Source organism: Vicia villosa, linkage group LG1 (genome assembly GCF_029867415.1).
Source record: "Vicia villosa cultivar HV-30 ecotype Madison, WI linkage group LG1, Vvil1.0, whole genome shotgun sequence".
NCBI classification, from domain to species: Eukaryota; Viridiplantae; Streptophyta; class Magnoliopsida; order Fabales; family Fabaceae; genus Vicia; species Vicia villosa.
Window position 1 is genome coordinate 38,856,878 of NC_081180.1, and position 15,394 is coordinate 38,872,271.

At 34.3% G+C, this 15,394-nt stretch overlaps 2 protein-coding genes across 2 annotated transcripts; one reads left to right on the forward strand and one right to left on the reverse strand.

Moving 5' to 3' along the window:
* The first annotated feature begins 2,197 nt into the window (after nucleotides 1–2,197).
* On the forward strand, nucleotides 2,198–3,796 carry LOC131634672 (isoaspartyl peptidase/L-asparaginase-like). The gene is made up of 4 exons (XM_058905318.1): nucleotides 2,198–2,482; nucleotides 2,568–2,801; nucleotides 3,006–3,092; nucleotides 3,182–3,796. Exons 1-4 carry the CDS (start codon nucleotides 2,321–2,323, stop codon nucleotides 3,680–3,682), a joined length of 984 nt encoding a protein of 327 aa, XP_058761301.1. The 5' UTR covers nucleotides 2,198–2,320; the 3' UTR covers nucleotides 3,683–3,796.
* A 1,231-nt stretch (nucleotides 3,797–5,027) lies between these two features.
* On the reverse strand, nucleotides 5,028–8,081 carry LOC131634663 (hexosyltransferase GAUT11-like). The gene is made up of 2 exons (XM_058905311.1): nucleotides 7,740–8,081; nucleotides 5,028–6,856 (listed from the first exon to the last, which is right to left on the reverse strand). The coding sequence occupies exons 1-2, from the start codon at nucleotides 7,890–7,892 to the stop codon at nucleotides 5,402–5,404; spliced, it is 1,608 nt and encodes a 535-aa protein (XP_058761294.1). The 5' UTR covers nucleotides 7,893–8,081; the 3' UTR covers nucleotides 5,028–5,401.
* Between the last annotated feature and the right edge of the window lie 7,313 nt (nucleotides 8,082–15,394).

Genomic DNA, 15,394 nt, shown 5'->3' on the forward strand with positions numbered 1-15,394 from the left:
CGTGTAGGATGCATGAGTGTTGCAGGCGGCTCACTCATTCTCGCTGTGTGGACTTACTATCGCATTCCACGACTTGCTCCAAGGAGTGAAATTGCTCCATCCTATCCATACGGCACTAGGTAAATTCTTTATTCTATATATTTATTTTTCCACTAAATTAACGCATATTCCTAATTGAACTTTTTAAATATGCAAGATTTGCACAACGAGGTATGGAGTATTTCTCATCTCCAAATGCTTTTCTTGATGGATATCGTTTCATTTTGGATCACATGGTCCAAGGAGATGTAAGTTATTTTCCAAGCCATATACTAAATCTTTCATCTACGTGAATACGACTCTTATATTTATTTATGTCTTACAGTTTTTGTGGAGGCCTTATGAAAAATATCCTCGTCGCACTCAACGAGAAGCTCGAGCGTGGAGTGCAACTACATATATTATTTGTTTTCATATTGTGGAAATGCATCACGCCGACAGGGTTAGGCTTCAATTTGGTTTTACGCAAAACATCCCTCAACCCCCGAGGTGTCTTGGAGATCATCACTTGGTAACGAAGAATGATGTAAAGGATTGTAATTATCGAGATTTGAACATTCAAGAGAACAACGAGTGGAAGGGTAGAAAAAACTTAATAATGACAGGTGAGGTGAGTACTACTTTACGCCACACCGATGAATATATGCAATGGTTAAGAAATATTCCATTAATATATTTGTCGAAAGAAACGTATTTGGCTGACCCTCGTCATTATGCCTCCTCTTCATCAACCCCACAAACCGCCTTTCAACAAGAAATCCCACAATCATTCCAACCAACACCACAATTCCAACCAACACCACAATTCCAAACAACACCACAATTCCAACAAACACCACAATTCCAACCACCACCACAATTTCAAACAACACCACAATTCCAACCAACAACACAATTCCAACAAACACAATTCCAACAACAAACTTCTTCCTTTCCACAAACATACCAACACACTCAAACCACACAACAACACACATTTTTTGCCACACCATCTCAAATTCCAACCCCTTACACCTCAACCCCCCAAACAAACTACTACTATCACCAAGAACAATATCAACAATCAACACTTCGACCACCACTACATAACACCCCAATCCCTCAACCCGACTTCGACCAGTCATACTCCCAATCTCAACCGCTTTCACTCTCCCAACCACAATATACCTTTGACACCACAAATGTCTACTATCCAGACATGTCATCAAATGTGCCACAAACCTTTGTAGGTTCTACTCAACCATTCATTGACATCACTGATGATCAAGTACTCGCAAATTTACCGACAATAACTCCAGAACAACTGGCTACGTTTATGAATGATGGTCCGTCGCATCAAAACGATGATCTTTCAAGCGACGATTCTCCACAAAGGCAACCTCCACCAAACATTGAGCAACCGTTAGGTAAGGGTAAGAGATCAAAGATACCCAAAAAATGTCTCACTGGGGGCCATATGGTCCAACCAAAGCCCAAAAAAAAATAGGCCTTTTTTCCTTGTACCTGTTTATGTATTGAATAAAATAAATATTAGAAATAAATTTTTTTTATTCATATTTAATGTTATTTATTATATTTTAATGTTTTTTATAAATATTGGCAAATAAATTTTTTTTATTATATTTTAATGTTTTTTATTTAATTTTATGGTTTTTTAATCTTTATTTATAATAAAAAATCAATTATAGTAATTAATAATTATTTAAATCAATTAAAACAAAAAAAAACAAAAAAAGGGCCTAGTTTGCGTCCGGCCCACCCCTGGCCGGACCCTAACACGCAAAATTTTTTTACTTCTAGTCCGTCCATGGCCTGGCCGGATCTGAACTGGAAGTGTGGCACATTGGTATTTTATTTTCACTTTGTGGCATAAAATGATATCCCCTTGTTTGGATAATTTAAAAACGGATGGAGCGGAGCGGAAAGGAGTGGTATGGATTCCATTCCATTCCATCACTTACCACCATATTCCTTCCCCTCCAATTTGGGCGGAATGAATAATTTGTCTTATTCCGTTCTAAAATTTCCAAACAATGGAATGGTACATTCGTTCCGCTCCGTTCCACTCCGCTCCATCCCACTCCGCTCCATTCCATTCCACTCCGTTCATTTCGTGATATCCAAACATACCCTTAATCTCATATTAGTGGCATGGAGGTAAAAAAATCACTAACATGTGAAAGCTACCTACATCATTGAAATTTGCGCAAGCAAGCGAGACTCGTGTGAGTCAGAATCACAATACCAACTGCTTTTTTCATTACAGAAAACAGACAAAAAAATGGGTTGGGCCATAGCTCTACATGGCGGCGCCGGCGACATTCCATATTCACTTCCACCGGAACGCCGCCTTCCACGGGAAGAAGCCCTCCGTCACTGCCTACAAATCGGTGTCAAAGCTCTCAAATCCAACATGACTCCTTTAGACGTCGTTGAACTCGTTGTATGTAACTATGTATTCATCAATCATTCACGTAATTATTACTTTCTTCTGTTTTTGATATAAAAACTAATAATCATTCATATAGGTTCGTGAGTTAGAGGATATTCCACACTTCAATGCTGGAAGAGGTTCTGTTCTCACCAGCAAAGGGACCGTTGAAATGGAAGCTTCTATTATGGATGGTAACACTATGAAATGTGGTGCTGTTTCTGGTCTTACCACTGTTGTTAATGCCGTTTCTTTGGCTCGGTTGGTTATGGATCGTACTCCTCATATTTACTTGGCGTTTGATGGTGCTGAGGAATTTGCTAGACAACAAGTTGGTTTATTTCTTTTCTCATCATCATCTTTGCATCAATTTATTTGTGTTTATATGTTCTTTTTAGTCACAGTTTAAACGTATCAAATTTTAGATCCAGCGCGGTAGCTCTTTTGCACACCCTTAAAGACGTCTCGGTCTGAATAATTGTAGCTTGTGGCTCGTTTTCATTTATGATCATGATCATGCATCCTTATTTTTCAGGGGGTTGAGACTTTAGATTCAAGCCATTTCATCACTCCGGAAAATATTGAAAGACTAAATCAGGCAAAAGATGCAAATAGGGTTCAGGTATTTAATTTTTAATAGGAAAATTAGCATATTTATGTTACTTTAATTAATCATATATTTGATGGCTTATGTTCTTGACAAATATATAGATTGATTATACTCAACCAATCCAAAACGATGCTGCCAAGAATGAAACAGAAACAGAAACACCATTTGCTAATGGTGATAGTCAAATTGGAACTGTTGGATGTGTAGCTGTTGACAGTAATGGGAATCTAGCTTCTGCAACATCAACTGGTGGATTGGTGAACAAGATGGCTGGTCGAATCGGTGACACGCCCGTCATAGGTGCTGGAACATATGCCAATGAATTTTGTGCAGTTTCTGCGACAGGAAAAGGCGAAGCAATTATCCGCGCGACCGTAGCAAGAGACGTGGCTGCAATGATGGAGTTCAAAGGCCTTTCTTTAAAGGAAGCTGCGGATTGTGTCGTACATGAGCGCACACCAAAGGGCACTGTTGGTTTGGTTGCTGTGTCTGCTGCAGGTGAAGTTGCAATGCCTTATAATACAACAGGAATGTTTAGAGCATGTGCTACTGAAGATGGATATTCTGAAGTTGCAATTTGGCCAAATACCAAAGTGGAGTGATTTAGGGACTTTGCTGATTTCCAAACTTATTCTACTGTGAAATTCTCTGTTGACGATTCTATTATGGTATTATTTGTCATATAAATGTTTAATGTATGCCCCCTATTTTAGAAATGTGTTACATACACGCAGCTATGTAGAAAAAGAAGACTGTATATGTTTTAGGCAAAAGGGAAGTTGGATACTCCAACAATTATTTGATCATAGCTTTCATTAGTTAGTGGTGTGTCACACCACATGAATAAGTTTATCACTGCAACATATGATTTATTTTCATTTTAAAAAGATTAATTTGAGTAGACTAAGTGACCAATAATATATAAAGGTGGAGAAAACCTCTATGGTCTACAATTCCTAGCCACGTAAACTTCAAATGCGTGACACAACCACTTCCATTCTGTTAATAACATTGTCCTACTTGAGAGAAAGAAGTAAGTGCCACCATAAAGTGAAAGAACTCTTTAATTTTCCCTGATTGAGTAATCATGTACAAAACACTAAAGAAAAAGAGTGGCATTTGGAATTACCTTAAAGGATGAAAGGTGATAAATACACGTTAAATTGACAACATAGCAAATCTATATGGTTATGTTAACTTGTATAGATCAAAATCTAAGATTGGAATTGCTATCCTGTTTTGGTAGTTACTTTTTCCAACGTTTTTGTTTGTACCTTAATCTTTTTGTTTTCCACCAGATCTGGATCTCTCCCATTCACATGTTTTTCTCATTATATTTTATATTGATTTTCTCTTTCAACCCATACATTTCTTAGATTGAATCCGCCTAACCCTACAAACTATATACAAGGGAAACAAGAGTGACAGAAGAAAAATAAATGTGAAAAAAGGGATAAACTAAAAGTTAGTGAAAGCATATGAGATAAAGAGAAAGAGTAGATTATAGATCCTCTCCTGCAAATGCAAGAAACTACAATCACAGTATCATGCATTCACCAGTCATTCATTAGTTCAAAGCCTTTACGTGAAGAGTGAAATATTCATATTTTAAATGAGTCATATGATCTTCATCTCAAATGATCATTCAATTTGAGTGATTGAGTAATATTTTGACTGCAGTGAATCAATATGTGGTCAAAAACTCCCACATGCTAATTCAAACACAAGCAAATGATGTCATTTTCTAAAGAAGACAACCACACCCAACTCAAATATTGTTTGCTTTGGCTTGGTAATATAAAGATTCGGTTAACCAGTAGCAAGAAGTAGCTATAAGATTTCATTCAAGCAGTAGCAAGAAATAGCTTAAGATTTCATTAAATCCGGTTAACGAGTAGCAACAAGTAACTATAAGATTTCACTGAAGCATATCAATTGAAAAAAGAGGGAAAAAAAAACTGTTTCCATTCGATTACATTGCTATTTGAAAGAGCTGATAAATTATTACAAGTTTTTCTAAAGAACAATCATTCTACTACTTGCAGAAGGGGGAAAGATAGCCCCACCAGCCAAAAATGGATTTTCCCACATCTCTCGCCTAATGCAGATCAATTTTTTCTATTGTATAAAGAAATCATTTCGTTCTCTTTCAATTCTGGTTTAAAAGAAAAGCAAGAAAAGAAAAAAGAAGGGTAAAGGAAAAAAATTCCTACCACAGTCAAAATTTTCTGCTTCTTACTCTGCAGTAAGGCAACCACCACAGATCAAGAGTTTAAAATAATCTGAGATTGCATAATCCATCAGAAATTTAGTAGTGCATTTCAACTCAGTACACAATTTTGAAGATGAGGGAGACTTTGATTTATGTACTTGTCCCACAGTGGCTTATACCTGCCTATAGCTACCTTCAGCCATGGCTTCATGTTCCCATTGAAGTGAATAACTGCAGCACTTTCAATAAGGCGGTTGTCAATATTTAGGTCATAACCCAAACCTAAAACATGCCATCTTCTGTCAAGTGGCTCTGTCAAACCATAAAAACTCAGAAGAGCGGGAGGAAGTGTGCCCAACTTCCAGAGTGTCCTATCGGCATTCTGCTCCTGCCAATAATGATATCTTGCAGTCACGTTATTCTTCCTCCAAGCCACCAAGTCAAAAACGTTCATACCAAATGCCCACGCGCATGCCTGTGGATCAAATCTCGAGCTTATAATGGAACTTGAGAAGTTGAGATACTTGTAGTACCGATGAAATGCTTCAAGACAAGTTTCAACTGCACCATTTACATTCCCATGCAAATCCAGTGAGAAAAGAGGGGTCAGATCTTTCTGGACAACAAGATCATCATCCAGAAAAACAACCTTCTCAAGTTGTGGATAAATCTCGGGGATATAAAACCGAAGATGATTCAATAAATATAAATACTTGGGATTCCGAATTTTTGGTTCAGCGTTTACATCTTGATATAGCCCAAAGTAGAAGGTTCGCGAGTCAGGATTTTGGAGCTGTTTGACAACTGGAGAATATGATGCATTCAACCACCGGAACTCCTCAATATTCTGTACCTCTACAGTGGCTCCTTTGAAGTCACTACTAAGGAACCATGCTTGCATTGCTCCGTAATTGATTCCATTGGTGACAATGTGAAAGACCAATTGCTTCGGATGATCAGCATTGTAGACGGTTGAATTAATAACTACAGATGTTGCCAGTACATTATCTGAAAATAAGCAGAAATGATATAGATTGTTGTCCGTGAGCCTCGGGGAGTTTTTCCTCTCATTTGCAAGTTTCTGTAGGGCTGGCACCTTGAGCCAATCAGTCACGAGTTTCACATTCAGGCAATGTAGATTCTTGGGTAGTGCTTCAGCTGCAAGTTGACCAAACACAGCGCTTTGAACTGTTGCTGCATTGGCACGCTCTTCAAGAGCTTGAATATGAGATTTCATAGTCACTATTGTAGTTGCAATGTCATAATGGATATCTTGTGCCTTAAAAATTAGAGCAGTAAGACTTTTAATAATCGGCTCTGCTTCTTCCAGTGTGACAGGCTCCCCAGTCATGGCAGCTTTTGAAAGCAAAAGTTGGCATTTTCTGATCTTTGAGCTAAGCTGCCAGGCAAGGTGAAGATTATTGTGTTCTTTGGCAATAACCACATAAGCCTTAGCCAGAATCATTTGTTGCGCTAACTGCCGAGAAAATGATGTTACACTTAAAATCTCTTCAGTAAAATTCAAACTCTCTTTGGCAAAATGTTCAACTCTTGCATTTCTCTCCTGCAAAGAAAAGTCACCTCCTCCATAAGAACCCATACCATCGGAAACAAAAGAATAATCTTAAAGAGTAATAATGATGCCAACCAACTCAAGAATAATAATGACAGTAATTCAATCCTATTAGTTGCACAACATAACAGTCACGGCAGTGTGAACTTCTGTAGCATTAATCGCTATAAATATATCTCTACTATCGCAGCTTCGATTTATAGAAGTGGATAAGTTGTGTGAGACTCAGAGCTCTCTTTCATTTCAATAGATATCATCTAGAAACTTTGTACAACAACAACAACCAAGCCTTATCCCACTAAGTGGAGTCGACTACATGGATCAATATTCGCCATAATGTTCTAACAAGGATCATGCTTCTATCTAAATCGTTAATCTCGAGATCTATCGAGAAACTTAGTATGCAATTAAACTTTTATATCATTTAAACATACATACGGACACAAATTCGTATAATTAGCACTATATTTATAAAGAAACTTCTCAAAAAATCACATTGTGGATTTATAAATCTTACTGAATAATTGAAAACAAAAGGAAATTGATACAAACACTATAACACTGAATAACAAAAAATATTAACAAATCACAGTAACTTAAGAGTTGCTACAAAATGACAAAAACAAAATAATCTTTCAGATGTAACTGTAATTCTAGAATTAGGTCAAATTAACAGAAGAACATAACAAAAATAAATGAAAAATACAATCAAATAGCTAATATTTCCATGAGATTAACCTAATGACTCCAGGTGATGGAGAGGATCAAGATTTTTTGATCCAGAACGAAAACAACAATTACTAGAATATTAAATCACAATCCAAATTAAGCAGCAAGAAATAGTAGAGTAGTCGAAAGTGGTGGTGGCACTTACGAGCAAAGAATATTGAAGCGGATCTTGATGATGATTATGTTGAATGACGAACAAAACGGTAGCGAGAATGAAGGAGAAAGCGAGAAGAAGGCAGATCCAATACGATAACCTCCGTCTAACCGGGCGCCGATAATCGGCAGCCCGTCGTCGCATTTTTCACTTCACAGCAAACGGTGTTCAAAAATCATCAAACGAGTGATGAAGATGAAGGTGAATGATGGAAGAGGTGCAGATTTAGTTTAGTGAATTGTTATAATAACGATAATAAAGAGAAAGAGATAGATGAACTGTGGGTTGGTCTATTCTGTTCCGTGAGAACTCTGAATTGAATCGAAGAAAGGGAAACATGCCTTGCTGTTTGTTGCGACTCGCTTTTTTTTTTAATTATTATTAATTTAGAGAAAATTTTTTTTGGTATTTTTTTAATTATTTTAGTATTTTTTTTTATAAAAATATACTCATTTCATTATTGAAGGAACGGAAAAATTAATTAATTAACTATTTTGATTTAATTTCAATAAATAAAGAAATAAAAAAATCTAGAAACTTGATGTGGTGAAAACCCAAATAGAAGGTGCCGCCACATGATCGCATGTGATGTTTATGACATGCCATTATCTACTCAAACAAATTTTACTCCGATTATATTATTAAATATAGTTAATGTATGTTATACTATACTCCGTACTATTCATCTGTTGTTTGCAAAAAATATAAAAAAAAAAATTATTAGTAAAAAAATAATTTATTATAAAACTAACTAAAATAATAGAGATCCAAGAGGGGTAGAGAAGAGAAAAGTAATATTATAATATTTTTTTAAGTGTCATTTACGTTGTAATGTGAGTCTCTATTTATAGGATTCAGATGGAAAATCACACATATTAAGTATGGAATAGGAAGATGAAAAACTTGGAGAAGAGTGGACATCTACTAATATAAATATTCACAACACTCCCCTTGGATGTCCATTAAGGATATGCCTCCTTAAAATCTTACTAGAGAAAACCTAATGGGAAAAATTTTAGTGAAGTAAAAAGAGTACAATATCCTTTGAATGTGAATTGCCTCGTTAAAAAATCTTACCAGAAAAACTCAGTGGTACAAAACCATAGTGAAGGGAAAAAGAGTGCAAAACATATGTATTTCTCCCCCCTCATGCATACATTTATATGTAAGACAATATTCTTTGTAGTCGTTGCTTAAAATATCTTCTTCGAAGTGACTTCATGTAGTGGTAATAGTTATGCAGAATTTTATGAAGTTGTTGAAATAATTTGTTTCATAGATCTCTATGAAATGGTTGTACCATCACATGTAAACAAATAACCTCTTTCTGATCTACGATTGTGAGAATCTGACAAGTAACCTGCATCTCTAAGATAACAAAGTATATGTTTGACTTCTTTCCAATGTCTTGGTGTAGGTGAATAATTCTATCTTACTTATATATTGACCGCAAATGATATATCAAGATGTGTATAATTAACAAGGTACATTAGTGCTCCATTTGCACTGAGATATGGTACTTCAGCACAAACCAATTTTCCATCCCTTTCTCGAGGTCTGAAAGGATCTTTATCTAAATCTAATGATCTAACAACCATTAGAGTAGACAATGGATGATATTTGTCCATATAGAAGCATTTCAACACTTTTTTATATAACCTTCATGATGTACAAATATTCCATTGTCCAAATTCTCAATTTGTAAGCCTAGACATAATTTTGTTTTTACTAGGTCCTTCATCTCAAACTCTTTCTTTAAGGAATTTATAGCTTTTGGAAGCTCTTCAGGAGTTCCAATAATATGTATGTCATTCACATAGATAACTAGTATTGTAAATTCTTTTCCACATCATTTTATGAAAATACAAGTACAAATTGAGTTATTTGTATACCACATGCATCCAAATTCTTTCAGCCCATAGAGAGACATGTTTAATTTGATGTAGTAGTTTTCTCGAGATCCACAATTACGTGCCTCTGGTATATTGAATCTTTCAATGAGTTTCATGTAAATGTCATTATTAAGTGAACCATATAAGCAAGATGTCATTACATCCATCATGTTCAAATTAAGCCTTTCATGTGTTACAAGGCTAATTAATTATCAAAAATCGATTGAATCCACTATAGGTGAATATGTTTTATCAAAATCAATCTTAGGTCTTTGTGAAAATCATTGAGCAATAGATCAAACTTTATATCATTCTTATTTTTCTTTTTCACAAAAACTCATTTATATCCAATTAGTTTCACACCTTGAGGTGTTCGGACTACATGTCCAAAAGTGAGTCACTTGTAAAGTGAGGTTAATTCTTCTTCAATTGAATATATTTATTTTGGCCAATTCTCAATTAGTCTACAATCTTTAATAGATTTGACTCGTGATCCTCGTTATCATTGATCACTTTTAGCGCTATATTGTATACAAAGACATTGTCAATATTGACTTTATTTGGTTATCTCAATTTCAGTTCTATTCTATTTCATTCATGACATAATTTATCGAGATCTCTTTATTTCATATTTCAAGTACTTGATTTGTTCTTCTGGAACTGAAAATTAAATTAGGTCAAAGTGCTTTTAGTATTTTCATATCCTCACTTTGGTCATCTTTAGTTTCTTTTCTCAGTAGAGGACTTTTAACATTGGAACCGACTTTCATACCACGCTTCAGGCGCAACAATAACTCATTTGCATTATTATATTATCCAATAGGAGAATCCACTTTGAGTGGAGTATTATCAGCTGATAATTTATTTCATAAACTTTGCAAATGAATAATATTTTGAACTTTTGGTTCATATTGATTTGTACGAGGATCAAGACAACAATTTATTTTAACTTGTTCATTTGAACTTCTTCTTCATGATTTCAGCTTCTTATTTCCTCCCTCTAATATCGGAAAAATTAATTTATCAAGTGATAATCAGCCTACTAGGCTGCAATCAAGTATTTGATTATATTCTCAAATTATATCCTCAAAATTGAGATTCATATTAATTATATTTTTCCAATATTCTTTCATGACTCATCTTCATGTATTATATTGGAGCAATTGGAATATACACAACACATCCAAATGTTCACTTAAATGAGAAGTATTATAATAAATTAGGGAGGACTAAGATATAGTATCTTGTTGGCTTAATGCGAATAAATATCTTAATATCATACTTTGGGTGTTTCAAATATATAATTTAGAATTGATGATCTCATAAGTATCAACCATATAATTAACTTTAGACGTCTAAAGAATGGATCTTTGGGTCCATCTTCTTTTTATGAACATATATTACATGATATTCAATGTCAATTTTAATAATATATGTGATACTTATACAGGAATTTCTAAAAAATACATAAAACAAGATCTTAGTCTAATTAGTTGAGAAAATAATTTCACAAACTTCTGGTTGTGAGTAGAAACATATGCATGATATTTTAGTCGATGCAACAATTAATGTCATAAAAACGCAATTTCTCAAATTTTTATTTTCATTTAGAAACACACAAAAATTGACTGGATTGAAGAAACTTCTGGTTTTTCAATACAAATTATTCGCATCATATTATATCCGAGATGACCCAACCGGTTTTACCAACGACTCATTTAAGTGTAATTTGCAAACTAATGGTTTACAATGACATGTGCTTCAATTGTACTAATATAAGTGTAGTACAAGCCCGAGGGAAAAGCCGGTAGCTTTTCTATTATACATTTTATGTTCAAATTCATTTGTGTAATACAAAGATATTCAATACCTCCAACATAATTCATGTGAATTATCTATGACGAAAATATTTGGCAAGACATAAAGAGAACACACAAAAAGAAAATATAAAGGATTAAAGTTCATTTGAATCTCGACTCTATCAAAATATGAGCTTACTTTCGTGTGCCTTTAAGATGGACTAAATGTCATCCATACACTATACTTGTAAAAAGAAAAGAATAGTATAATTAAGATTTATATGAGAAATCTAAGCACTATTATAACAACTTTAAAATATGTAGCAACTTTAGACTATTGATATATTCTTTAATAGATTGCAATGTTTTAATTCTCTTGTTAAAATATAAATATTTAGAAATAATGTGAATTAAGAAATTGTATCCACAAACATTGATCATCCTAATAATATCTCATGATTTAACACTTTAATCATACACATGCATATGAACATATTATCATATAATTATCAAAATCATATCACTAAAATTATATCATCATATATATAGATGAAATATATAGATTTATATTTCTAATTATGAAATAATTTATACTCTAACAAACTTAATAATTTTTTAACATAGCCAAATGCTAGAAAATTACAATAATCCAAAAATATAGTTATCCTTCTGGAATGTGTTAGAGTCACTCATGTCATTCTTCTGGAATGACAAACATTTTATGAGTATATTACAATTTTTTACATCAAAACACACAAATTTCTTTGTGAAATTCTTCTGGAATACTGCACTATTATTGATCTAATCCATCTAGAATTCGATAATATAGGTGATGCAATCATTTTTCAAATTTTTAACATAACAGATGCAATCCTTCTGGGATATGTTATTAGTATAGATGCAATCCTTCTGGGATTCATTAATATCATGATTAAATTCTTCTAATATTATAGATACAACATTTTAAGGTGTGAGAAATCCTTATTTTAAAACTTTAATTCTTCGAGAATTATATATCACAAATGATCTTCGTAGTGATAAAAAGAAACAATTATTTGCATAATCCTTCTAGGAAGCTCAAAAAAAATCTCTTCAAAGTCATGTCACAAATATTCACATCGATTAAGAAAAATAATTCTTTAAGCAATCCTCCTGAGATATCTTAACATTAGTTTAAGAGAGATTTTTTTCGTGTGTGTAGTTCTTCAGGAACTCAATCACAATCACGATTTTTTTTATAGTTTTTCAGGAACTCAGTCACAAATCTTTTACTAATATATAAAAATAATAATATTTATAATTCTTCAGGGATGCTTGATAAGTTCTTCAGGAATTATATATCAAACTCAATAATATCCTTCTAGGATATTTGATAAGTTCTTCAAGAACTATTTAACAAACTTAATACTATCTTTAATGGATATTTGTTAAGTTCTTCAGAAACTATATAACAAACACGTTGTTTTATAATCCTTCCGAGATTATTGATAATTTAATAAGATATAATATCAAAATTCAACATGGATAATGAGAAATAAAAATAATAAAATAATTAACTAATATTACCTCTAACAGTTAGTGCTTCAAAATATTTTTTCCAAGTTTGGTAGAGCTTCGTGCTGATAACGTGTTATAAAACTAACTAAAACAATAGAGATCAAAGAGAGGTAGTGTTACCCTAGGATTTCGACTTGCTAATAATGGTAAGTGGTCTCTGAAACAGATGAGATTATTAAAGAATCTAAGGCAAAGCAGTCTGATTAAATGATTTTGTTTAGTCAAGACTACCGTTCGACTACCAATAGATCATCATTACCAAGGTTCGACTAGAATTAGTTAATGTACCATGCATGTTCGACTAGAATAAACAGAAAACTTAGGCGTTTTTGTTTAAGTATAGCTCTGAAGTCGGAGGGCATCAGAAGTCAAAAGAAGCAGTTTTCGAGCAGTTTTTAGCAGTTTTCACAGGACGCGTGGAAGCCTCACAGTTGAAGATATCGCATGTCGAAGACACGTGTTGGCTGATAATCAGTCGACCGTTAGTAGTAGTTATTGTATTTTTACTATTTAAGCAAGTTCTATAGGAACAGTTTAGAGGTCCGCATTTTCTACAAAACACAAGTAAACTCAAATCTCTGTGCAAAATGAGTGACGAGTGCAACTTTGGAATGTACGTATGCGTATCAGTTTAATTTATGCAATCATTTTACGTTATGCATTACTTTCAGTGCACATTTACTGCTTTTTATCGCTTTCATTTACTTTAAAGCCTTTAATTTCAGTATTTACTTTTACTTTAAAGTCATTGTTGCATTTAATACAAACCAGATACACGTAATAAACAAATTAAAGCAATTAGTCCTGGAGTATTCTAGTTGATTCCGCAAAAGTAACCTTTAAAAAGGAAACTAGCGCATGTTTACCATATTTCTGGGTAAACAAATTGGCACGCCCAGTGGGACTCGTCAATTGCTGTTTGTTTTATATTTGTTAGTGCAATAGTTATGTATGATACTAAGAAGTGGTCGAAAATTAACTAACATGTCTGAAGTTAATACAAATGATTCTGACCTTTCTGGAAATCAAGGAGTTGTTCTAACCGGAACAACATCACATAATGCCGCAAATTCGTCCCCAGTTAGAACAACAAATACTGGTGGATCGACGGCAGCAACATTGGTATCGTCACCAATGAATGTACGGTCACCGTTTAACCCATTACGACCGCCATTTCAAGGAATGATACCTCCACCAGGTTTTAACCCTCAGTTTGGAATGCCCAATTCTATGATGCAAGGTTTACACACGAATCCTTCATCATATTCTGACAATATGATGGCAACAAGCACATCAAACTTAGGGGGTCGACCTACGGGCATAGGTTATATTAACCAGACATTGCCATCTCTGAGTACTACGTCAATGTTGTCAATCCGACAACAAATAGACGAAAGCAACCATGAAATGGTAAATGCCCTTACTCAACAAATGGGAACAGTTTTTACTCCCATGATAAACAATACGAACCAAAGTTATGAAATATTGGCTAGACAAATGGCCAGAATAGCAGATTTCTTTGGAGCGCCCCCACAACCAAACCTTTTGACTCCACAAGGGTCGAATGTAAGAGTAGTTGAGACTACTAGAAATGGGGACCAAATTGAACAAGAAATCCCTAGAGTAGTACAAAGGCATCAAGATGCTGACCAGGTTCTTAGAAATATCCAGCAAGATGTCAATGTTGGACACAATAATATCTCTAATGTAGTCGAACAAATCTTAGTTCAGAATGGAATAAATGTAGGTTTGCATAGGCCTAATTTTGTTTCCCCATTGTCAGAGTATGTAAGGCAAACAGAATTGCCTAGGGGTTGGAAAATCCCAAAATTTACCAAATTTGCTGGTGAGACTGGCGAATCGACAGTCGAACATATTGCTAGGTTCCAGACAGAGGCTGGAGAATTAGCAAACAATGAAAATTTAAAGATGAAATATTTCCCAAGTTCTTTAACAAAAAATGCGTTTACTTGGTTCACGACCTTAGCTCCACAATCTTTGTTTTCATGGAACCAGTTAGAACGATTGTTCCATGAGCAATTTTATATGGGACAGTCGAAGATTAGTTTGAAAGAATTAGCTGGAGTTAGGCGAAAGGGTACAGAAACGGTCGATGATTATCTAAACCGTTTCAGGTTATTGAAAGCTAGATGTTTCACACAAATCCCTGAACATGAATTAGTCGAAATGGCTGCAGGTGGTTTAGATTATTCCATATGAAAGAAATTAGATACCCAACATTTAAGGGATATGGCACAACTGGCAGACAGGGTACGTCAAGTCGAAAGGCTAAAGGCTGAAAAAGCCAGAGTTAGTAAATATCATGAGAAAGAAAAGATAGGTTATGTTACTACGAATGAGTTCGACTCTGATAGTGATAGTGAATACGAAGAGGGAG

Excerpts from the sequence above, each read along its gene's own strand:
- LOC131634672 (XM_058905318.1), top strand. The coding sequence starts at position 2,321 with ATGGGTTGGGCCATAGCTCTACATGGCGGCGCCGGCGACATTCCATAT. Across the intron at positions 2,483-2,567 it reads TAGACGTCGTTGAACTCGTT|GTTCGTGAGTTAGAGGATAT; the intron begins GTATGTAACTAT and ends TCATTCATATAG. Across the intron at positions 2,802-3,005 it reads AGGAATTTGCTAGACAACAA|GGGGTTGAGACTTTAGATTC; the intron begins GTTGGTTTATTT and ends CTTATTTTTCAG.
- LOC131634663 (XM_058905311.1), bottom strand. The coding sequence starts at position 7,892 with ATGCGACGACGGGCTGCCGATTATCGGCGCCCGGTTAGACGGAGGTTA. Across the intron at positions 6,857-7,739 it reads CGCTTCAATATTCTTTGCTC|GAGAGAAATGCAAGAGTTGA; the intron begins GTAAGTGCCACC and ends TTTTCTTTGCAG.